Source organism: Antechinus flavipes, chromosome 5 (assembly GCF_016432865.1).
Source record: "Antechinus flavipes isolate AdamAnt ecotype Samford, QLD, Australia chromosome 5, AdamAnt_v2, whole genome shotgun sequence".
Lineage (NCBI taxonomy): Eukaryota > Metazoa > Chordata > Mammalia > Dasyuromorphia > Dasyuridae > Antechinus > Antechinus flavipes.
Genome location: NC_067402.1, coordinates 223,632,421 through 223,658,843, shown reverse-complemented (window position 1 = coordinate 223,658,843; position 26,423 = coordinate 223,632,421). Strand labels below are relative to the sequence as shown.

The window sequence follows — 26,423 nt, the reverse complement described above, 5'->3', positions numbered from 1 at the left end:
TTGTATCTGACCTTTTCTTTCCATTCACACAATCTTCACCTTAGTTCAGGCAGTTGATCACTTTTTAGCAAACTTATTACAATGATTTCCCTGCATCAAATCACACCCTATTCCACATTACTACCAAAATGGTTTTTCTTAAGTGCAGATGTGTTCATGTCACTCCTCAGTAACTCTAGAGACTCCCTATTACATCTAGGTTAAAATAAAGTTCCTATGTTTGGCTTTGAGAGTTCCTCCCAATTTGGCCCCGATTGTACTCTCTTGCATTCTGCAATCTCTCCAAACTGACCTTTTCTCTATTCCTCAGAGAGGGGATTGGGGAAAGGAAAGAATCAAGCATTTATCACCTATCTTGTGCCAGGTACTGTTCTAAGGTGATTTACAAAAACGGTTAGGAAGAATCTTTCTGTTCTTAAGTCTTTTCACAACTCCTTAAAATGGATATCCCTCCCTTTTGTAACATCGGTTCTCTGTCTCTCTGTCTCTATCTCTGTCTCTCTCTTTCTCTCTCTCCTCCTCCCTTCCTCTCCCTCCCCACCCCTGTCTGTCCCTATTATTTCTTTACAGACTCCTCAGTGTGACATTTTAAGCCTTTCATAATCTGACACCAACTTGGGCAGACTTTCACACTTGCTCTGGCCTGGACCTAACTCTTACCACTCCCCTAGTAGTTTATATTGAAATGGGATGATACATTTGTAGGTCACTCAACAGTTAACAAAAGGATTTTTGACTTAGCCACAGAAGGAGAAAGATGCCTTGAAGAGACCCTGAGTTGATTCAACTGGTTGTTGCTTTTTTGTCCTAGTTATCTATCATATTCCACCAGCCAAGCATCAGAGAGCTCCTAAAGCTCCTGTGTCTGTACTTAGCAAAGATACTGAAACAATTAATAGTTCTAACAAAACACCAGGTAATAAAATAAATCTTCAAAACTCAACTGGACTTTTAGATGATTATAACAAAATTTAAGAGGCAGTAAGAAAAAAACAAAATCCCATTCCAAAAAATTACAAAGTTCATAAATAATTGAGTCTTGCCCTCTCTGTTGAACCTTTCCCAAGGAATTTCTCCACCCCCATTCCCCTCCCTTCCAGGGGAAAACATTTGGGATCAATAGAAAGGGATTCCTAATCTTCCAATAGAGACCATGTTTCCATTTAGACTTCTCTAATTACCTTTTTTTTTTTTTTTTTTGGCAAGCCAATGACTTGCCCAGCATCACACAGTTAGTAAATGTCAAGTGTTTGAGATCAGATATGAATTCAGGTTCTCCTCCTGACTCCAGGACTGGTGCTCTACTCACTATGCCATCTAACTGCTCCTGCTACCTTTAGTCTTACAGAACCTGGCTGAAGCACCATTGATTAGGGGAAAATACATGGAGTCCCTAGGCAATCCAACTCCTTTCCCTCTAATGGTCCTTTCCTTCCTCAGTAGAGACCCAGTAATAATAGCTAGTATTAATTCTTGTGCCAGACACTGTGCTAATCATTTTATCAAAATTAACTCATTTGATCACAGATTTATTTGTATATATTCATTAATAAAATTCACCTCCAAAAAATAAAGAACAACTTCAGTAGCCAGAAGAATATTCAGCCAATATAATAATAACAATAACAATATTACCAAAGTTAATTTGCACCTTTACTGCTATGCCAATCAAATTATCAAGGAGATACTTTGTAGAACTCTATAAAATAACAAAATTCACTTAGGAAAAGATCTAAAGTATCAAGGAAAATTATGACAAAAAGTAGAATTGAAGGAAGATTAGTACATTCAGAACCCAAACTATATTATATAGTACCAGTCATCAAACCCATCTGATATTGGCTAAAAAATAGAGTAAATTAAAGGAATAAAATAGATAAGGGAGAATGGGGGGTCGAGTGGGGAAAGGAAGAGGAAATGGATTCAATAACCGCTCGTGTTCACTAAACTGGAAAATGAATCATTTGGGAAAGAATTCCCTTTTGTGGGGGAGGGGGAGAAACCGGCTGGAAAACTAGAAAGCAATCTTGAAAAAAATTAGATTTAAATCAATACTTTACTCTATTTCTACAACATTCTTTTAAAAATATTTATTTTTCCCAATTACATTTTAAAACAATTCTTAATATTCATTTCTGAAAATGTTGAGTTCCAAATTCTTTCCCTCCCCTCAATTATATAAGTGCCATCATGCAAAACATTTTCATAGTAGTCATGACTTTTTGGTCATCTTTGGTCAAAAAAGAAAAAAAGTGAAAAATAAGTACACTTTGATCTGCATTCAGACTCCATCAATTCTTTCTTTGGATGTGGTTAGCATTTTCCATCACCCTTTGAAATTATCTTGGCTTATTGTGTTGCTGAGAAGGACTAAGTCATTCACAATTGATCATCATACCTTGTTGCTATTACTGTGTACAATGTTTTCCTGCTTCTGCTCACTTCACTCAGGATCAGCTCATAATAAATCTTTTCAGGTTTTTCAGAAATCTACATGTTCATCATTTCTTTTTTTAATTTAATTTTTTTAGGTTTTTTTTTTTTTTTTTTTTTTTTTTTTTTACATTTTTTACATTTTCCATATGAGTCAGTTTGGGAGAGAAAAATCAGAACAAAAGGGAAAAACCACAAAAAAAAAAAAAGGGTGAAAATAGTATACTTCAATCCACATTCAGTTTCCATAGTTTCCTCTCTGAATGCGATGGCATTTTCCATCCAAAGTTTATTGGAATTTTCTTGGATCATTGAAGTGTTGAGAAGATCTAAGTCCATCAAAGTTGATCATCACACAATCTTGCTTCATTCAGCATCAGTTCATGTAAGTCTTTTCAACTTTTTCTGAAATCAGCCTGCTCATCATTTCTTATAGAATAATAGTATTCCATTACATTGATATACTACAGCTTGTTCAACCATTCCCCGACTAATGAGCATTCACTCAGTTTCCAGTTCCTTGCCACCACAAAAAGGGCTGCAACAAACATTTTTGCACATGTAGGATCTTTTCCTCTCTTATGATCTCTTTGGATATAGACCCAATTGTGGTACTGCTGGAACAAAGGTGATAGTTTTTTTTTGGTCATAGTTCTAAATTGCTCTGCTCTCCAGAATGGCTAGATCAGGTCACAACTCCACCAACGCATTAGTGTCCCAGTTTTCCCACCTTCTCTCCAACATTTACCATTCCTTTTTCCTGTTATCTTAATCAATCTGATAAATATGAGGTGGTACTTAAGAGTTGTTTTAATTTGCATTTCTCTAATCAATAGTGATTTAGGACAGTTTTTCATAAGATTATATATCTTTAATTTCTTCATCTGAAAAATTGTCATTTGTTATTACCATTTATCAATTGGGAAATATATTGAATCACTATTGTTCATCTTTTTTTGTGTGTGTGTGTTTTTTTTTTCTGGGGTTTCTGGGGTTAAGTGACTTGCCCAGGGTCACACAGCTAGGAAGTGTTAAGTGTCTGAGATCAAATTTAAACTCAGGTCCTCCTGACTTCAGGGCTGATGCTTTATCCAGGAGTCCTCAAACTTTTTAAATAGGGGGCCAGTTCACTGTCCCTCAGACTGTGGCCAGAGAGTTAGGAGTGAAGCCTGGAAAGGAATTAAAGAATTGTCTTCCGTAATTGAGATATACTTTTCATTTATTCCATGTTTTTTTAGTTGTATGTTCTCTTATCCAGATCAGTCAGTTAAATAATAAACATTCGTTAAATACCTGCTTTGTGATAGACTCTGTCCTAGGATCTAGGAATAGGACAAAAATGAGACAGTCCCTTAGTCACTGACCTCAAGGTGATTACATTCTATGAGGGGGCACAATGTATACATTTGTTAGTTGTGTATGTATATACATACACACATTTTTATTTGTTGTTCAGTCTTTTTTAATCATGTCCAATTCTGTGATCCCATTTAGGATTTTCTTTGCAAAGATACTGATTTGCCATTTCCTTCCTCATTTCCTGTACTATATGGAGGGCCGGACTATAGTAAAAACAAAAACTTTGTTTTGTGGGCCTTTAAATAAAGAAACTTCATAGCCTTGGGTGAGGGGGATAATAGTCCTCAGCTGCTCCATCTGGCACACTGACCGTAGTTTGAGGACCCCTGCCTACACCACCTAGCTGTCCCCCATCCTTTGTTCTTGAAGAGGATTAATGACTTCAGGATGCTGATATCTTGATTTGAAAGTGAATTTAAATGAGGCAGCTCTGTGCAAAGTCATCAATCTCACTCCTTCAGAGGCATTGGCGGCAGGTCAGGATGAGTGGAGATGGTTTCTGAATCACTAAAACAAGCCTGAGATTTTACCTCATACCTTACAAAATGGAAAAGATGGCAAAAGATAGGAATGGTCAATGTTGGAGGAATCATGGGAAGATATGCATTGTTGGTGGAGCTATGAATCAGTACAACCATTTTGAAAAGCAGTTTGGAATCATGCATGTAAAATGACTAAAATATCCATATTTTTTAGACTTAGAGATTCTATTATGAGGCTCACATACTCTAAGTAGTCTATTGATAAGAGGAAAGTTCTTATATATGTCAAAATATTTATAGCAGCACTTTTTGTGACAATCAAATAAATGGAAACAAAGCAGATGCCCATCAATTGTGGTATGTGAATTCAATGGAATAGTACTGTGCTATAAAAAATGGTGAATATGGCAAATTCACAGAAGAGTAGAACGATCAACATGAACTGATGTAGAATGCAGAGCCAAGAAAACAATATATGCCACGAATATAACAATGTAAACAGAAAGAAAAACTGTAAAAAAAATAAAAATAAAAATGAGTGATATAAAATTAAAAAGAACATGCATGGCTCAAAGAAAAGATATAAGAAACCACTTATCCCTTCCTTTTTCCAAGATTAGAAGTCTTTTTTATTTTTGAAAGTGCATCAATGTCCCAATGTTCCCACATCCCCTCCAACATTTATTATTATCTTTCCTGTCATCTTAGCCGATCTGAGAGGTGTGAAAATATCACCAATCTTCCCAGGAATTTTTTTTTTTTTTTTGGTGATAGCAAAAAAATAGGAAGTAAAAATAGGTGCTCAACAACCACAGAATACTTTTTTTTTTTAATTTAAAAAATTTTTTTAATTTTTTTTTTTTGCAGTTGTTTTTTTTTTTTTTTAATTTAATTTTATTTAATAATAACTTTGTATTGACAGAATCCATGCCAGGATAATTTTTATACAACATTATCCCTTGCAATGCTTATGTTTTGTTTTTTCCCCTCCCTCCCTCCACCCCCCCCCCCAAGATGGCAAGCAGTCCTATATATGTTAAATATGTTGCAGTATATCCTAGATACAATACATATTTGCAGAACCGAACAGTTCTCCCGCTGCACAGGGAGAATTGGATTCAGAAGTTAAAAATAACTCGGGAAGAAAATAAAAAATGCAAATAGTTCACATTCATTTCCCAGTATTCCTTCTTTGGGTGTAGCTGTTTCTGTCCATCATTTATCCATTGAAACTCAGTTAAGTCTCTTTGTCATAGAAATCCACTTCCATCAGAATACATCCTCATACAATATCGTTGTCGAAGTGTATAATGATCTCCTGGTTCTGCTCACCTCACTTAGCATCAGTCCATGTAGGTCTCTCCAAGCCTCTCTGTATTCATCCTGCAACCACAGAATACTTCAACAATATTATATGATGATGATGGAAATGCCTCTCTTCAACAATGAGAAGAACTAAATCAGTTCCAATTGTTCAATAATGAAGAGAACCAGCTACACCCAGAGAAAGAACTATGGAAATGAGTGTGGACCACAACATAGCATTTCCACTCCTGTTTTTGTCTGCTTGCATTTTTGTTTTCCTTCTCAGGTTATTTTTTACCTTATTTCTAAGTCCGATCTTTCTTGAGTAGCAAAATAATTGTATGGATATGTGTATGTATATTGTATTTAACATATACTTTAACATATTTAACATATGTTGGTCTACCTACCTTCTGGGGGAAGAGGTGGAAGGAGGGAGAGGAAAAATTGGAACAGAAGGTTTTGCAAGGGTCAATAATGAAAAATTACCCATGCATATATCTTGTAAATAAAAGGATATAATAAAAAAAATGATGAATATATATAACTCAGAGAAACATAAAAAGACTTGATGTATGAATTGATGTAGAATAGAGTAAAGAGAACCAGAAAAATCAAACAAACAAACAACAATATCCATAAAGGCCACAATGATGGAAAAAGAATGAAAACAACAAAACAAAACAAAACAGAAGTCTGTAAGTCTAATAATCATAACTGGCCTATAAGAATAGTCAAGAAAAAAATTCTCCCTCTTCTCTTTGCAGAAGTGAGAGATTATGGGTTTGGAACAATCCGATTCCTTTGATCCTTTGGTTGGTTTCGTTGAACTGGTTTTTGTTTTTTAATATTTTTGACAGGGGAAGGCCCCCTGAGTAGAGGAGGAAGAAAAATATATTAGGAAATGAATGGTGAAGTAAAAACCAAAATCAATCCAATAAAAATCGGGGAAGGGACTTTCGTTTTTCTTCTTTATCCCTGGTGCATAGTTATAAGCATATAATAGTTACACTTAATAAGTGCTTCTTGAATTGTTGGAAGAAAAAAGTAAAGGATTCAGCAAAAAGAAAACCAGGAGACTATAGTGTCTCTGAAGCCAAAAAAGAGAGAAAGTATGCAGAAAAAGAGAGAATGCTCAATAAAATAAAATGCTGTAGAGAAATCAAAAGCAATAAAGGCAAAATCCCCCTTCCTGAGAAGGGATCTAAAGTGGTACCCTAGCTCTGCCTTGTGTGACATTGACCCAGCAAGAGTAAGGAAATGGATCTTTATTAATGTAGGGGACTTTCAATCATTTCCATTGAAAAGACCAGAACTAAACAGAAAATTTGATATACAATGTACTTCTTATGCATCCTTGCCCAATCTGTGTCTCAGTTTCTTCATCCATATAATGAAGAAAATTAGACTACTCAATCAATAAATATTTATTAAGTTCCTACTATGAGCTGAACACTGAGCTAAGTGCTAGGGATATACAAAGAGGCAAAAGGCAATTCCTGCCCTCAAGGAGTTTATAATCTAATGGGGAAGACAGGCAAATAAATATACATAAAGCATGCTATCTACAGGATAAATAAATACTTAACCTAGGGAATTGGGGAAATACAGATTCCTGTAGAAGGTGGAGTTTTATTTGATACTGAAAGGCAACCAGAGGAGCTAGTAAGAGGAGATAGGGAGACAAAATGCCTGCAACAAAGGCAGAGCGTCTCCATGGACTAATGGAGACCCAAGTCACTAGACTGGAATATGAGTGGGGAGTAAGAAAACTGAAAAGGTAACAGAGAGCTAGGTTATGAAAGGCTTTGAAAGCCAAACAGCATTTTGTAAGTGAAATCTAGAACATTCGTAACAGCTTGGATATGGAGGGTTGTTCATTCATGTCCAACTCTTTCTGATCCTATTTGGGTTTTTCTTGCCAAAGACATCAGAGTGGTTGGTTTGCCATTTTCTTCTCCAACTTATTTTACATATGAGAAAACTGAGGCAAACAGGGTTAAGTGACATATCCAACATCACAGCCACTGTTAAGTGTTTGAAGCAGGTTTTGAACTTAGAAAATGAGTCTTCCTGTCTCCACAACCAGCCCTCCGTTAAAGAGAGGGTAATAATATTAATAAAACACTTAGTGCAGTATCAGGTACCTGGTAGGTGCTATATAAATGCTAACTATTATGGTCATTTTATCCTCTCCCCCCCCACCAAATCTTATTCTCTTGTTAAAGTACAAGAAGACAACAAGCATTTTTTATTAAGTGCCTACTATGTACCAGGTACTGTGGCAGATACTTGGTAGGTGCTATATAAATGCTAACTATTATGGTCATTTTATCCTCTCCCCCCACCAAATCTTATTCTTTTGTTAAAGTACAAGAAGACAACAAGCATTTATTAAGTGCCTACTATGTACCAGGTACTGTGGCAGATACTTGGTAGGTGCTATATAAATGCTAACTATTATGGTCATTTTATCCTCTCCCCCCACCAAATCTTATTCTTTTGTTAAAGTACAAGAAGACAACAAGCATTTATTAAGTGCCTACTATGTACCAGGTACTGTGGCAGATACTTGGTAGGTGCTATATAAATGCTAACTATTATGGTCATTTTATCCTCTCCCCCCACCAAATCTTATTCTTTTGTTAAAGTACAAGAAGACAACAAGCGTTTATTAAGTGCCTACTATGTACCAGGTACTGTGGCAGATACTTGATAGGTGCTATATAAATGCTATTATGATCATTTTATCCTCTCCCCCACCAAATCTTATTCTCTTGTTAAAGTACAAGAAGACAACAAGCATTTATTAAGTGCCTACAATGTACCAGGTACTGTGGCAGATACTTGGTAGGTAAAATACAAGAAGACAACAAGCATTTATTAAATGCCTACTATGTACTAGGTATTGTGCATGCATTTGTATATTCAATCAATTATTCTTCTGTCTTCTTAACATCCGGTTCAGTTTCCTTAAGACAGCATGCAAAGGATGTGATAGAATAGGTAGCAATATGTAGATATTGAATGTAGATAGATAGAATATGTAGATATTGAGTGTAAACCATTTTTTCTAGAAATTTAAATGTAAAGAATCAAGAACAAAGGGGACAGTGAGAGTAGGTTTAAAGGAAGAGCTCTTTATTTCTGTCTCTTACAGTTCCTAGCTAATATGAGACTATAGGTGCCCAGGGGATATTTATTAATAGACAATTAATAAATAGTTGTTAACTTAATTGACTTGGGGTTTCCACCTGGATGGTACCAACCCTCCTTCCCCCTATGCACTGACCTCTTGTGGTACTAGACTAAATTGCAACCCTGTCCTCTGGACTGAGTCTGACTCCTCAAGAGGCCGAATTGAGGTCCTCTTTCTGATGTAGGCACTGAAGCCATGATTTCCTGGACTTTTTGCTGAATTATAGGGCAAACTGGGGTCTGGTTGGGTGGAGGAGCAGGGATCTTTGGAGGGGACACTTGGGATTTCCAACAGCTGGAATCCCCCCTTCCAGTGGAAGAAAAGTTATTAAAGACAGCTAAACCCGTAGGTCGCCTGGTCTTGGGCAGGGAAGAAAGGAGTACATGAAGAGGCTGGAGGATCCCACATTGGTCCTGCTCCTTCCTCCCTCCCTCCCTCTCCTTCCTCCCCCATCACCACCGCCCCCACAGCTGCTGTCTCCCCCACACGGGCCGGGAAGGAGGGTAGGGGCGGGCAGAGAGGAGGAGTTGGGGACGGTGGGATCCGAGAGCCCCAGAGTGCCAGGCAGACAGAGAAAGCACCAGCATTAGCTCCTGAAACCTTCTCTCCTCTAGGCCCCCTCCCCAATTATGTTGGGGAGTCTGAGCTTCTGGATGCTTCTTCCAGCTGCTGTGCAGGGTAAGTGTGTCTACAGGAATTTTTCTGTCTAACAAGACAGGTTTCCCCTGAGACAGCCTGGAAATTGGGGCTAATTTGAGGGAACTGCCCTCTTGGCTCCTAGAGTTGGGTGCAAGGCAAAGGAGGAAGGGGTCTCATTTTAGATGGCTAGCTTTTCCACTTTGAGCATGAGTTTTTTCTGTCTTTCTGGGCTATCATCCCAACCTTGTTCTTTCTCCTTGCTTCTTCCCTGCCCTCCCATCCTCAGCCCCAGCAGGTCATCGGACTTGTGTGTTCTTTGAAGGCCCTGGAGTGCAGGGAAGCACAAGGGCCCTGGGGGAGCTACTAGATGCAGGGCCAGGGCCCCCCAGGGGTATCCGTTGCCTCTACAGCCATTGTTGCTTTGGAATATGGAACCTGACTCAGGATGGAGCCCAGCTGGAGATGCAGGGTGAGCAGAAAGTAAGGGGAGTTACGTGGGCTGAAATGGAGAGAGGACTTGGGAGGGGGGGAAGAAAGGCCATTTCAGAGATTGGAGAGATACCGCTAAAAAAGAGAGGGGAAATAAGTCCCCTAAAGTGGGCTCTATTGCCTTCTGGGCCCTTCTTCCCACGTCAATCAGGTTGCCGAGACAGTGATGAGCCGGGTTGTGAATCCTCCAGGTGTGAGCCAGCCCGCCTTGCCCACGCCACCCCTGCCTCCACTCTGTTCACCTGCTCATGCGGCACTGATCTCTGCAATGCCAACTACAGCCACTTGCCACCTCCAGGGATCTCAAGGACCCCCAACTCTGAGGGTCCCCAATCTCCACCTGGTAATTGCTGCTCCGGAGTCGGAGGGTCTAGGCTGGAAGGCCGGGCTGGGATTGTGTGTGTGCAAGGCGGGGGAGAGTGCGGATTGGGTTGAAGCCCATATTACCCTCTCTCCAGACTCCTCCTGGTCCCAGCTGCCCACTCCCTCCTCCTGACCTTGAGATGTTTTTTAAGCTGGCCCCGAGAAGGACAAATTCTATGGAAGCAATGGGAAGGGGAGCAAGAATGCAGAGTATAGCTTCCCAGAGTGCCCAGGGAACATGGTTTCTTCCCCAAGGGGAGGGGAGGTTAGCAATATTCTAGAGTATTGCCCTCCAACCTTGAATTTATTTTCTCTTTATCCAGGGGACTCCTTTCTAGTGGTGGTGTCTCTGCTGGTGCTGTTCTTCCTTCTTATGCTGGGCAGCAGCATCTTGGGTACAGACTTGACCCCTGTCACCCCTGTCCCCCCCAATGCCCTTTGGGCATCCTTCGGATGCTTCTCTGTGTCACACCCCCCACACACAGCTCCCAGGTATTCTCTGGGCCCTTTTCCCCAGCCACGACCATACCATATCCTCTGATCTTTCTCTGCCCTCAGCCTCCCCTAGGTGATCGTCCTTATCCCTCTGTCCTCAGAAATCCTCATGGTCTCGGTCCATGATCTCCATTTCCTTCAATCCCATCCCCTTGCCTCTCAAGAACCCTGTACCTCCCAAGCCCCCGGTCCTGTGCATGCTGGCCCCATGCCTCCCAACCCTATGGCCCCCCACCAACTGTATCTCCAGCCCTTCGACAGTGGAAGGCATTTAGGGCCTCGGGGGGCCAGGAGCTAGAAGCTGAGCCAGGCATCCGTTGGAGCCAGGAGTTGCCGGAGCTACAAGAGTTATACTTCTCTCAGGTCTCCCTTCTCTGTGTCATAGTGGGGAGGTGGTAGGTGGAGGAGAAATGCCTGAACTCCCACGATTGGGTAGGGAGGAGAATTGGGTCTTTTCTTTGCTGAACTAGGGAGGATGATGAGGGATGAGGGGGAGAAGCACTGAATAGTACGGAAATCTGAAGGAAAAGGGATGAATCCAGCCCCTTGCAGCTATTGTTCTCTTTTGCCCAGATCCTGCAAGAAGGGGGCCATACGGTGGTATGGGCAGGACACCTTCAAGGGGAGCCAGTGGCCATCAAGGCCTTCCCCACTTGGGCAGCACCCCAGTTTCAGACAGAAAGGGCACTCTATGAGCTCTCTGGCCTGCAACATGACAACATAGTACGATTTATTGCCGCTGGCAGAGGGGGCCCCAGTTCCCGGCCCCCTGGTCCCCTGCTGGTACTTCAGCTGTACCCCAAGGTAAGGGTCTGGTGTTGGTGGGGAGGATGATGACTCTCTGGGGCTCTCTGTTCCCACTGGATCTTCCCTGTTCTTATCCATTTCTCTATTCCAGCAGGCCTCTTGTCATATTGACTTTGCTTCTATCCATTGTTGGGCCTTCTCACCTGTCTTGACATTTCCCCTTAAATCCAGTTATTCTTCTCTATCCCTCTAAGCTCTTTCTTCTTATGAATAGTGAGTTAGCTGATGATCTGTTAAACATCTGCCTCCTGTCTGATTTTCTATCTTTTTTCCTGCAGTCCCATATACTTTATTATTGTTGTTCAGTCATTCATGTCCAACTCTTCATGATCACAATACTGTGGGGTTTTTTGTTTTTTGACAGAAATAGGGGAGTGGTGGATTAAGGCAAACAAGGTTAAGTGACACAGCTAATAAGTGTCTGAGGACACATTCTCCAGTGAGCCACATATACTAAATATATAAAATATATGTATAGTATTGTGTAAATATTAACACCACACAAAAGAAAAAAGGAAAATTTAGATTTCTTCTCCTGTATGATGAGAGGGCCAAATCTGGATATGTTTAGAAGAATTATACACATTTCACTTATATTGGATTACTTGCTGTTTAGGGGAAAGGGTAAGAGGAGGGAGGAAGAAAAATTTGGAACACGAGGTTTTGTCAGAGTATATGTTGAAAACTATTTTTGGATGTATTTTGAAAATAAAAAGCTATTATTAAAAAATTTTTTAAATTCTATTTGGGGAGAGGGCTGTTCCTCTGACCCCTGTAATGTTTTGCAAGGAATGGAAGGGATAACTATAATGATGTTTCCTGAAGTATGTGTGTGGGAGAGACGCCTGTCTGCTGTCTACTCCTTCCTTCCAAGACTCAAATGTTTTTCTCTTCCTGACCCCTTCCTCCAGGGCTCCCTGTGCCACTACCTGGCCCACCATACCTGTGATTGGGGCCTTTCTCTAAAGCTCGCACTCTCTCTGACAAGGGGCCTGGCCTTCCTTCATGAGGAATCCTGGAGGGATGGTGAGCCCGGGGAAAGCTGGGATCCTGTCTCCTTCTGGGTAGGGAAAGGAGGAATGAGCAACTGGGGGCTAGGGAAAAGGGGGTGATGGATAACCTTTGACTTGTAATCTTATCCTCAGGTCAATATAAACCAGGCATTGCTCACAGGGACCTGAGTAGCCACAATGTGTTTGTTCGAGATGATGGTTCTTGTGCCATTGGAGACCTGGGTCTTGCCTTGGCGCTTCCTGGTCTCACTCAGCCCCCTACCTGGCTTCCCACTCAACCCCGGGGCCCAGCCACCATCATGGAGGTGGGAACTTTGGGCGGGGGGAGGAGGAAAAAGAAATATCCCCAGTGTGATGGAAAGGATTTTGATGGAAGTGATGGCAATGGAGGAAATTGTGTTGTTGTAGAGACAAATTGGGGGGGGGGGGCGGTCCTTTGGTAGTAACAATGGCGGGGAAGGGGAGGAGATGAAACTTTTATTACTGTTAGATTGCCATAATAACATTACAAAGTTCTCCTTCACGCAAGGCTGGAACTCAGCGATACATGGCCCCAGAGATTCTGGACAAGACTCTAGACCTTCAGGACTGGGGGATGGCTCTTCGGCGGGCCGATATCTACTCTCTTTCACTGCTCTTGTGGGAGATGCTAAGTCGATGTCCTGACTTATGGCCTGGTGAGGGGCTGGAGCATCTCTGAACATACCCCAACATATCTCTCACCCTTAAACATACCTGTGCTTTCCAGGAAGACCACCCAGTCTTTCCATGACGCTTATCTTTTCAACATACTCCTATTGCTATTAACAAAAGCTTACCTTTATCTAACATTGTACCTTCTGAGAAGCAGGTTATTATTCCCATTTTCATAGCGAAGAAAACTTGAGGCTTAGTGAGGTGTATATAATATCACGATGGCTAGCAAGGGGGAAAAGCTTGGTTTTCTAATCAGTTTATGTTTTTTTCTCCAAATACTACTTTCCTTGATCTTCATTCCCACCCTCTTCAAAAGTCCTTACTTCTGCTTGGGAATCCTCTCCTAAGGTATTCCTAAACTCTAACCCAACCCTTTTACTTCTTAGGAATCCTTTCCCAAGGTATTCCTAAACTCTATCCTAATCCTTTTATTTGTCCTTGGGAATCTTCTCCTAAAGTATTCCTAAACTCTATCCAACCCCTTTCTCTTCTTGGGAATACTCTCCTAAGGCATTCCTAAACTCTAATCTAATCCTTTTACTTCTTGGGAATCCTCTCCTAAGGTATTCCTAAACTCTGTCCCACCTCTTTCTCTTCTCTTTGGGAATCCTCTCCTAAGGTATTCCTAAACGCTATCCTAATCCTTTCACTTCTCCTTGGGAATCCTCTCCTAATATATTCCTAAATTCTATCCCAACCCTTTTCTACTTCTCCTACCCTTCAACCATGCTAATAGAAGCTGACTCCTATTCCCCATCTGCCTGATCCCCCAGACCACAGGCCCCCACCATTCCAGCTGGCCTACGAAGCAGAGCTGGGGAGCAGCCCCACCACCTGCGAGCTCTGGGCCCTGGCTGTGGCAGAAAGAAGGCGGCCTCACATTCCCCCCAGCTGGTACCGTACCACCATGGTGAGGGGCATAAAGACCTGGAGAGGAGGGGGAGGGCAGGGACAGCATATAAGGGATGGGAAAGGACTTTGTTACAAAGAGGAAAGGACCCTGCCCAAGAAGGGATTAATTTCCAGATTCTACCCAAACTTCTCAGTATAGATCTCCTCAAACTCAATTAGTCTTATCATGTCTTATGACTTGGCTCAGTGTGAAACTGCTTATTTCCATTTCCTGTGATCATACAGGTTAATTCCCACTCATAGAGTTCTTTGTCTATGTCCATTCCATTCTTTTCAACCTTCATTTATTTCCCTTCTTCAGGAAGCTCTCCCTATCACACCTGCCAGTTCCACCTGAGCCTTATCCCTCTACCATTGTTATCTAGAGGAGGGCTCCCCTTTATATCTCAGTTTCTCTTAATTAGTTTCATGTTTCTGTCTCTATGTTGTCTGCATTTGTGTCTATGCCCTGGCCAGAGTCAGCCCTTGGCATGAGTAAAATAAGTGATTGCCTATTCTGAGTGGTGTGAGTAATGGGAAATTTTCTATCTTTTAAAATATCTTCTAGTTTTAATTCCACTATCCCCTTTCCCTTTTGCCCCTATTCACTTGGAATACCCATAATACTAATTTCTATCAGATTAGACAACAGGGGAAGACCTCCATTAAAGTCTCCAAGTAATTTTGAAGGAAGGAATGTCTTTTTCCCACAAACACATTAGCCTGAACTAGTTTAAGAAACAAATTGTCTGATATCTTAAAAGGTACAAAGAGACTGTTCTTGGGCAAGATAATTTTCATTACCTGAAAGGGGTTTATGTGACATGAGAAAGTGCCAAGAACAGTGTTAATAATGATAACTTACATCACATTCCTACAGCATTTTCCTTATATAATTTCCTCATTAGGTCCTCACAAGAGCCCTGTGAAGGAGGTAGTAAATTCTGCAGCTGAGGGAATAGAGGGTCAGGGAAATTTCTGCAGGATTACCCAACTAAACTTTGATAGAACCAGGAGCTTTGGACTCCAAGACTAGTGTTCCACACTGATTCTGAAAATAAGACCTCAGTTTCCTCATCTGTAAAATGGGGTGCTAATATCTAAGATTTATTCTAGCTCTCAATTCTAGGAGCCTAAAAGGGGCTAATAAAAAAGAAAATTGAGATGGAGGGGAGCAACAAAAATACCCTGCATGAAGATATGAGGGAGGAAGGACAGGAAGAAGGGTAGTCTCACTCTCTGTCCTCTCTCCTAGGAGCCCGGGGGATTGCCTGAGCTTCTGGAGGATTGCTGGGATTCAGATCCTGAAGCTCGACTTACAGCTGAGTGTGTGCAGCACAGATTGGCCAGGCTGCGGTACAATGCCGAGGCCCCTGACTCTGGGGAGGCTTCTCCCAATGTCCTTCCTTCCTTCTGCCCCCAAGCCTGTTCTGCCAGCCCTGGGACAGCAGCCCTTGGCAAGGGACCTCTTTAGATTCTAGCTGAACATTTTAGATCCCAGCTGAGCATTTGCAACACTCCTTTTCTAGCAATCCCTTACCAAAAGGAATCAGCATCTCAATCTGCCAAATATTGTCATCATTGTAAATATGTAGATGTGTAGTTCATATGTAATCCATGTACGTGTACACACACATGTATATACACCTAGACATATATGCACTAAGACACATGGAGAGTGATTATATGACCAGCTGTTTAGCCTCACAACCCTGCCCATGATTCTCTATAGGTTTCCTGATCCATGACTATCAGTGGATAGATCTGGAAGATAGAAAACTTTGGCAAAATGGCAGAGGAGGGATGTGAAAATGGGGAAGGGAAGAAAAAAAGGCATAAAATAAGCAGCAAAGAAATGTAAACAGATTTATAGCTTAATGAAAGACAATTTTCTCAATCCTTATATTTTTGACCTTCTAGACACTTTTTTGGCTTTTTTCTTTTCTTTTTAAAATACACATTGCTTTATTAATTATGTTGGGAGAGAAAAAACAGAGCAAAAGGGAAAAACCATGGGAGAGATTAAAAAAAAAAAACAATAGAAAAAAGAAGTGAACATAGCATGTGTTGATTTACATTCATTCTCTTTAGTTCTTTTTCTGGGTGCAGATGGCAGTTTCTGGCCAAAGTTTATTGGGATTGCTTTGGATCATTGAGCCACTGAGAAAAACCAAGTCTTTCATGGTTGGTCATCACACATTCTTGCTGTTATTGTGTACAATATATTCCTGGTTCTGCTTGTTTCATTCAGCATCATTTCATATTTTGGCTTTCTCTTGCTTCTCTGACACTGTGCTCCACTAGATTTTTGTCTAATCTTTGCATTCATCCTGGATAGATCAGGCCCCCTTCACCCAGTGAACGAGGGGAAGTACAAATAGAATTAGCTAATGTGACTTATTAATGAATATCCATGAGTTAAACTGCTTACTACAAAGAAATTCTATCAACCCTGGGGTTGAGACTGGCACATTGAGGATATAATCTGAATTCTGTTTTCTCAGAAAGGTTATTTATTGTTCTTTGTTCTTGAAGAGAACCAATAACATCAGGAGGGTGATGTCTTGACCTGAAAGTGAATTCTATTTAAGTGAAGCAGTCAACAAAGTCATCAGCCTCACTCTCAACTCCAGAGTCAACAAGGTCCAGTGGCAAAATCAGGATGACTGATGATGGTCCAAGATGCAGTGGGAGATCTTGATCCTTTTAAGCTAAGGTCTTTCCCAGGTCTCAGTTTGTCTGAGGCAATAATCATTCAGTAATTAAAGGTTAGATAAGAACTGAGGCAAAAAAACCAAAAAATAAAATCCTAGTGTTGAGACTGTTATATTGGGAACATAACCTTAGTTCTGCTTTCTCAGAATTGGTGCATTTGTAGAAGACCCTTTGTCTTTTCCTTTGTCAACTTTAGTATATTATAAAACTAAAAAGTCCCTTAAGAAATGTGGACCTCCCAGAACCGGCCTAGTGCCCAGATAGAGCTAGTTGCTTGTTTTGGAGTTACACGGAGCTTCATTTCCCCACAGAAGGCCAAATTTGGGCACCAACATGGCAGTAAGACAGGGTACACATCTTTTACCCTTCTTGAATGAATCTATTCACTATTGTATATTATCAATAAACCCTAAAGCTAGATCAACTGATTATGAGGTTTTATGTCTGTTCATTGAAATCCCAGACCAGAATAGCACACTACCATAACCTGTCTTGTGTTTTCTTTTTGCTCATTCTTTATCTTCCATTCTTTATTAGCAGGGATTTTACAAGGCTCAGTCTTGGAAGTTTTTAATCCCTTAGAGGGAAATGACACTAGATCGGGGAGCCAAAAGATCTAAACTACAACCATTCCTCTGTCAATACCAACCTGGGAGATTTGTCCATTTACTTTAGGGACTTCTTGTTGGGGTAATTGAGCTCTAGCAGAGTATACACTCCACTGATTTCAAGATTTCTTTTGCCACCACTTTACCATTTGGCTTTATTTTATTTCTCCCATTGGCCTCAAAGCCCCCTCAAGATACGAATTTTTAAGCTTTTAACATCCTTATATACCCCTCCTCTGCCCCTTAGAGTCTTATGTTGAATATTTTAGTAATTAATATTTTTTGGAGCAATGATCAACCATGACTACAAAGAGCCAATGATGTTCTCTTGGCAGAGAGGTGATGGACTCAAGATGCAGAATGAGACAGATATTTTTGGACCTTGGCCACTATGGCAATTTATTTTGCTTGACTCTGAATATTTGTTTCAAGCATTGAGTTTTTCTTTTTTCTTTCTCTAGGGTACAGGGGGAGGTGAGAGGGAAAAAAATAATAAGTATTTTTGGAATGTATAACATTGCCTCTACTTAGGCTCAGTGTGGGGGAAAATATACAGTCTGAACCTCCACCCTGAGCAGTCTCCAATATCAAAGCATTTAATTGACCATAGTAAAACATAGCTAACAGGAAAACCTGTGTGATAAAATCATTCTTAACTCCCCTGAACAAATGGAAAAGAACTTCAAAAAGTCCTTGTAGCATTGGGGAAAAAAAACAAATTCTTTTGGCAGGGTGCGGCGGGGCCTCAAACTCCAAGGACATTGGAGGGAGGATTGCCTGTGTAGCTGCAGGAACACCTCTCAGGGGAGCTCGGGGGCCTTCTCAACTGTCACCTGCTAAAGGGGCGTCCTTCAAGGCTGTTGTTCACTGAAACTCCACCTCCTTAGCTGCAGGCTGCTGCTGCTCTGCCATAGAAAAAACTGGGCAGGGACCCCTTCCACCTCAGGCTCCTCAGCTGACAGCTGTGGAAGCTTTGCCCCTGAATTTCAATTCGGTGATCTTGAGGGACTGTTAATCTCTTTGAAGGTCAGTTCACCTGGGCCATATGCTATGGCTGTGGCTATGGTTGGACTTGTCCTATTGCACAAGTTGTCACTTGGGCTGGATATCACCAAGAGGGATCAATCAGGGAGGGGTCAAGTTGAGTCCGGACAAGCGATTTTACCACCACTTCTGTGTGTGCAAGTGGTGGGACCCTCCTTCTGCTTTTTGGGGCTGGGGACAAACCCCTTTGCATCCTCCTTTCCATTTTTCTTGCATCCACACAATTAACCAGTCCCAGGGCCTGTGTATATTTTCCAAAGATTTGTTATGTCTCAGGAAAGCACAAATAAAACTGGGAGAAGTTGGGGCCCAAAGAGGCAAACTCAGGTTTTTCTTCAGACAGTACCATCTACCCAGCTAAATCCTTATTTTTAATCACATGTATATGGAACCCAGCTCTCCAGCTATGACCTGATCCTTCCTTCTTTGATCATTTTAATATTTCCAATTATCTATAAGATGTTTTCCCTTGAATATTCATTTTATCATTACCACAAATCACCTTTTTTAACTCCAGCAAGGTTTTTATTACCAAATTCTCAACACTTTTCAATAGTCCTATAATTGTCTCCTCTCTAAAGCTCATAAGAATTATTTTTGACTCCTTTTGATGAGGTCTAGATATGGGGTACCTAAATGAAATTGGGGTTTGAGGTCTACTGGCAGGTTTAGGGTCCAGGGAGTCAAATAGAGCTCCCATGCAACCCCCTTGGGTTCGACGCAAGGATAGTGAGTTAAATGAAGTCTAGTGGCGGTGCAAGAGTTGCCAATAAAGGAATTTATTGGCCTGAAAAGCTAGATTGATAAAAGAGGTTTATTATGAGGTTTGGAAGTAAGGTTAAGGAAATAGGCAGAGTTATAGTGGACAGAGGGGCCTGGAGTGCCAGGGGTAAGGCAGACATGTTTTGCAAAGAGGGAGTCCCAACGTGGCTCTTTTATAATGAGAGATTTAGCTAAAGGGGCCTGTGGGTGGAGTCCCAGGTTGGCTCAGATCCGGGTGGGGCTGGGACAGGCCCGGATCCTCTATTGGAATTCAAAGGGACAAGGATTTGTGAATCAAAGGGACCGGGATTTGTGAATCAAAAGGTCCTTGATTGATAATTACATCAACTAGGAGGGGTTGGGAATCAGAAAGGAAGGAATCTTAAAGGGACCTTCACCAATCAGCAAATACTGCAGATTATTCCTCTGCAGTTTCTCAGATTTCCTCCTTCTTCCAAGGCCAAGTCTATCAATACTTTCAGCCAGGTTTGGTCCCCTTACTCTCTGTGCTCTCCTTGTAGCCCTTTGAAATGGTATATGACTGCCACTTCCTCCAATAGCAAATGCATCACATTTTTTTGCTAATTAAGAACCCAGAATAGCTTCGCACTGCTTTTTTTACTAATCTAAAATATTCTTCTCACTATTATTCAAGGTCCTTGGACTACTGCCTCCATTACAATGGAGACATATCTCATTTCTTTTGGTTCTAGTTTTGATGCTTCAGTAGATCTAAGATCTCACTAATTTCCTTTATTACTCTCTAACACTGCCTAACAATGTGTGTGCTTCTAGCTGTGTACAAAGTTGAAGGTGAAGAAGTCTTAGGAGAAAGAGACCTAAGCACCTGGAACCAAAAGCCTTCATATGAGAGACATTCTATTTTCTAAACTCCTCTTTTTAAAATTGTATTTTATTTTTTCCAACTAAATATAGACAATTTTTAACATTCATTTTTTGTTGTGGTTGTTGTTCAGTGACTTGCCCAGGATCATACAATTAGTAAGTGTTCAGGGATGGATTTTAACTCAGATCTTTCTAATGCCAGGGCCAGTGCTCATTGCACCACCTACCTGTGCTAATGTTCATTAATAAAAAATTTGAGTTGCAAATTTTTCTCCCTCACTCCTTCCTATCTTCCCTCCCTACTCCCTAAATTATATATGTGCAACCATATAAAACTTATTTCCATGTCAGGCATGTTGTGGAAGTAGAAACAGAACAACAACAACAACAACAACAAAAAAAATCATGAAAAAATAAAGGGAAAATATCATGCTTCAATCTTTATTCAGAGTCCATTAGTTCTTTTTCTAGATGTAGATACCCTTTTCCATAATGAGTCCTTTGGAATTATCTTGCACCATTATATTGCTGAGAAGAGCTAAGTCATTCATAGTTGATCACTGCACAAAGTTGCAGATGCAATTACTGCATAGAACATTCATCTGATTTTGCTCTTTTTACTCAGCATCAGTTCATGTAAATCTCCAGGTTTTTCTGAAATCATCCTGCTTATCATTTCTTATAGCACAACAGTATTCCAATACATTCACCTACTACAGCTTCTTCAGCCATTTCCCAATTGATGGGCGCCCCTCAATTTCCAATTCTTTGCTACCATAAAAAGAGCTACTATAAATACATTGTACACATAGGTCTTTCCCCTTTTTTATGATCTCTTTGGGATATAGACCTAGTACTGCTATTGCTAGATCAAAAGGTATATACAGTGTGATTGCCTTTTGGGCATAGTTCCAGATTGCTCTCCAGGATAGTTGAATCAGTTCACAGCTCCACCAACAGTGCCTTAATTTCTCAATTTTCTCACATCCTCTCCAATCAATTTGACAAGGGTAAGGTGGTACTCAGCTAATTCTTCACTTTAGGAATGACTTTTTAGTTACTACTCTTGGTTCTATCCTTCAGAGGGCTGGTTTTTAAAAATTCTATTTAGGAAGAACAAAAGTGAAAGAAGTTTTCTGAAAATGCAGTTCCTTCCTTTCTTCCACTAGAATGAATGGAAATATATAATTCACTGGATTCTGTCTGTCTCTATAGCACATAGATTCAACTATTTCTAGGGTTTTTTGTTCGTTTGTTTATTTTTTTGCTGAGGTAATTGAAATAAAGTGACTTGCCCAGGGTCACACAGCTAGGAAGTATTAAGTGTCTGAGATTAGATTTGAACTCAGATCCTCCTGATTTCAGTTATCCACTGTACCACCTAGCTGGCCCCGTTTCTAGGTTTCTTTTGTTCTGAATTCACTTAATTTTTCTCTGCTTAAGGAAGTAAAAAAAATGGATGAATAGTGTCCTTTTCTATCTAACTCTGAGCCCCTATATTAGGAATTTTTCTAGTATTTATGAAAGTTTCTCTCTCTCTCTCTTTCTCTGTGCACGTATGTCTGTCATTTGTCTGTCTCTCTGTGTCTTTCTCTTTCTCTCTCTGTCTGTCTGCCTACCTGCCTGCTTGTCTCTGTGTGTTTGTCATCTATTTCTTTGTCTATTTGTCTCTATCTGTCTCTGTCTGTCTGTCTTTCCATAAACATTTATTTTCTATCATTCTCATCACTCTATTTCCACTCCCCTAAATAAACTGTATTTTAGCCCAAGGGTAAACAAATCACACACAATCAGTATAATAATAATGACCATGAATGAAATCTTAGAGAAACTGAAATTTACTTTTTTTTTTTTTTTTATTTGAAGCTTTTTATTTTCAAAACATATACAGGATAATTTTTCACCATTGACCCTTATAAAATCTTGTGTTCCAATTTCCCCTCCTTCTTCCTACCCCCTCTCCTAGATGGCAAGTAATCCAATATAGGTTAAACATGGTAAATATATATGTAAAATCCAATATAGGCATACATATTTATACAATTATCTTGCTACACAAGAAAAATCAGATCAAAAGGAAAAAAATGAGAAAGAAAATAAAATTCAAGCAAACAATAAAAGAAGTGAAAATTCTATGTTGTGGTCTATACTCAGTTCCCACAGTTTTCTCTCTGAATGTAGATGGTTCTCATCATCACAAGATCATTGGAACTGACTCAAATCATCTCATTGTTGAGAAGAGCCACATTAACAGAATTGATCATCATATAATCTTGTTGCCATCTCTAATGATCTCCTGACCCTGCTCATTTCACTCAACATCAGTTCATGTAAGTCTTTCCAGGCTTCTCTGAAATCATCCTATTGGTTGTTTCTTATAGAACAATAGCATTCCATAGCATTTATATGCCACAATTTATCCAGCCATTCTCCAATTGATGGGCATCCACTCAGTTTCCAGTTTCTTATCACTACAAACAGGGCTGCCACAAACATTTGTGCCCATACAGGTCCCTTTCCCTCCTTTAAGATCTCTTTGGGATATAAGCCCAGTAGTAACACTGCTGGATCAAAGGATATGCATAGAGAAACTGAAATTAAAAAAAAAAATAACTGGCAAAACATAAAGCAAATAGGATTTTAACAAACAAGGATCAGTAAAGCAGACCTCTCTAACAAGAGACAATGAGAAAGTGAAGATAAAAGTGTAGAATTAAGTTTCCTCAGCAGAATAGGCACAGTACTTCCCTTCACTCTGGCTGACACTTAGCTCAGTAGAAGAATCAGTATCAGAGTTTGGTCCTCATAGTATCGCGACTGAAGCCATTTGAGCAGGAAGTTGGTGGAAGGAGTAGGTAGGTGACACTCCTTGCCTTCTTCACTGTCATGACTATATTTTTTCTGTTTTGCAGTGACCAGAGAAAAATATGATATCCTTTCTCACTTCATTCATTTCTTACCTCTTGTAAGATCTCAGCTCTCTTTTTTTACCCCTTTTCTTTTCTTTTTTTTTTTTATTAAAGCTTTTTATTTTCAAAACATATGCATGGATAATTTTTCAGCATTGACCCTTTCAAAACCTTGTGTTCCAAATTTTCCCCTCTTTCCCCCCACGTCTTCCCCCAGATGGCAGATAATCCAATATATATATATATATTTGGAGTTTAATAAATATTTATTGATTATCAACTAACTGATATGGGAATCTTTTTTTTTTTTAATAATTATAACTTTTTATTGACAGAACCCACGCCTGGGTAATTTTTTACATTATCCCTTGCATTCACTTCTGTTCCGACTTTTCCCCTCCTTCCCTCCACCCCCTCCCCCAGATGGCAAACAGTTCTATACATGTTAAATATGTCACAGTATATCCTAGATACAATATATGTGTGCAGAACCAAACAGTTCTCTTGTTACACAGGAAGAATTGGATTCAGAAGGTAAAAATAACCTGGGAAGAAAAAAACAAACATGCAAACAGTTTACATTCATTTCCCAGTGTTCTTTCTTTGGGTGTAGCTGCTTCTGTCCATCCTTGATCAATTGAAACTGAGTTAGATCTTCTCTTTGTCGAAGAAATCCACTTCCATCAGAATACATCCTCATGCAATATCATTGTTGAGGTATATAATGATCTCCTGGTTCTGCTCATTTCACTTAGCATCAGTTCATGTAAGTCTCACCATCCTCTTTGTATTCATCCTGCTGGTCATTTCTTACAGAACAATAATATTCCATAATGTTCATATACCACAATTTACTCAACCATTCTCCAATTGATGGGGATCCATTCATTTTCCAGCTTCTAGCCACTACAAACAGGGCTACCACAAACATTTTGGCACATACAGGTCCCTTTCCCTTCTTTAGTATCTCTTTGGGGTATAAGCCAGTAGCAGCACTGCTGGATCAAAGGGTATGCACAGTGTGATAACTCTTTGGGCATAATTCCAGATTGCTCTCCAGAATGGATTCGTTCACAACTCCACCAACAATGCATCAGTGTCCCAGTTTTCCCACATCAATCCAATACATATTAAATATGTTAAAACATATGTTAAAGCCAATATATGTATACATATTTATACAATTATCTTGCTGCACAAGAAAAATCAGAATAAAAAGAGAAAAAATGAGAAAGAAAACAACAGCAAAAAGAGCGAAAATGCTATGTTGTCCACACTCAGTTCCCACAGTCCTCTCTTTGGATGTAAATGGCTCTCTTCATCACAAGACCATTGGTACTGGCTTCAATTATCTCATTGTTGGAGTCACATCCATCAGAATTTGATATCATATATCTTCTTGTTATGTATAATGATCTCCTGGTTCTGCTCATATCATTTAACATCAGTTCATGTAAGTCTCTCTAGGCCTCTCAAATCATCCTTCAGCTCTCTTTTCTTCAAGATGAGGGAGAAGGAAATACTTCTTTTTAAGATATAGTCAACACCTTAAGATATAGTCAACTCGATCCAAATACATCCATCTCTGGTATCCCCGGTGAGATACCACATCTTCAACAGTTACAAGTTAAAACCTCTGCTCTCCTTCTCATCCTCCCTAATCCCTGTTCATATTTTCCTGTAGTTTTTTCACAAGAAACTATGCCCCCAAAATTATCAAATTGTACATACCCATTCAGCAGTGTTACTACTGTGTTATATTCCAAAGAGATCTTAGAGAAGGGAAAGGGACCTGTATGTGCCAAAATGTTTGTGGCAGCCCTTTTTGTAGTGGCCAGAAACTGGAAATTGAATGGATGCCCATCAGTTGGGGAATGGCTGAATAAGTTATGATGTATGAATGTTATAGAATATTATTGTTCAATAAGAAATGATAGCAGGATGACTTCAGAGAAGCCTGGAGAGACATACATGAACTGGTGCTAAGTGAAGTGAGTAGAACCAGGAGAACATTGTACACAGTAACAGCAAGATTGATGATCATTTCTGATGGTTGTGGCTCTTTTCAACAATGAGGTGATTTAAGCCAATTCCAATGGATTTATGATAGAAAGAGCCATCTGCAAGCAGAGACGGGACTGGGGGAACTGAGTGTGGATCACAAAATAGTATTTTCACTTTGTTGTTGTGTGCTTGCTTTTTGTTTTCTTTCTCATTTTTTCCCTTTTTGATCTGATTTTTCTTGTGTAGCATAATTGTGGAAATATGTATAGAAGACTTGCACATGTTTACTCTATATTGGATTACTTGCTGTCTAAGGGAGGTGGTGGAGGGAAGAGAGGGGAAAAAAATTTGAAATACAAGGTTTTGCAAGGGTGAATGTTGAAAACTATCTATGTATATATTTTGCAAATAAAAAGCTTTTTTAAAAAAGTCTTCCACAAGATATCTATCCACCATGCTTAACATTGCATGAGTTCAAATGGAAAGCATAGGCTGTCTATTTGTAATTTCTTGCTCTCCAGCCTTCTTACTTTTACTTTATGTTGCTTTTTATGTCATTTTTTTTTCACTGTTAATATGCTTTAGCCTTTTTGGACCCTTGGGTGATCTATTATATTAATTCTTAAGAGACTGTTATTCTATGATTTGTAGATACATAGCATGACTGGAAGGATATTAAAAAGATGTACTTTTGTTTTGGGGAAATGCTTAGGGTAATATATTTGTAATACAGGACCTTTTACAAATATTTACTTCAAAAGGCATAATCATAGAATATCCAAACTTACATCCTCAATATATAGGAGGCATAATTCCCCTTCCTCCCCCCATTTCACTTTGGTCTCTGGAAAAGGGAACAGAGTTAGATTTATAGCTTAGCTTGGTTCTTTTTTTTTTTAATTTAAATTTTATTTTATTTAATAATAACTTTGTATTGACAGAATCCATGCCAGGATAATTTTTTTTACAACATTATCCCTTGCACTCGCTTATGTTTCGTTTTTTCCCCTTCCTCCCTTCACCCCCCGCCCCAAGATGGCAAGCAGTCCTATACATGTTATATATGTTGCAGTATATCCTAGATACAATACATATTTGCAGAACCGAACAGTTCTCCCGCTGCACAGGGAGAATTAGCTTGGTTCTTAAAGAGCGCAAACTCTCCTTAGGTGTTAGTCGCAGGCACTTGATTGCTAGATCTATTTATAAGTCTTAGATGGTCACAAGTGATTTATGAAATAATCTTCTTTATAGCTAGCTTTATTGTCAGCAGTGGAGCTCTATAGTTCTCCAAACCTCTGTCCAGATTGGCTGCTCCGAAGATGACATCTTAACTTGCCCTTTTTGTAAAGAAAAAATTCTAT

The 26,423-nt window shown here is 39.9% G+C and overlaps 1 protein-coding gene across 1 annotated transcript; it reads left to right on the top strand.

Annotated features, from left to right (window-relative positions):
• The first annotated feature begins 9,407 nt into the window (after positions 1-9,407).
• On the top strand, positions 9,408-17,315 carry AMHR2 (anti-Mullerian hormone receptor type 2). Its single transcript, XM_051962457.1, is given in 12 exon segments — positions 9,408-9,456; positions 9,704-9,886; positions 10,058-10,249; positions 10,593-10,664; positions 11,015-11,127; positions 11,338-11,568; positions 12,483-12,597; positions 12,717-12,889; positions 13,114-13,261; positions 14,054-14,190; positions 15,427-15,619; positions 15,622-17,315. Coding segments are annotated over 12 exon segments (1,641 nt in total). The 3' UTR covers positions 15,657-17,315.
• Positions 17,316-26,423: the final 9,108 nt, after the last annotated feature.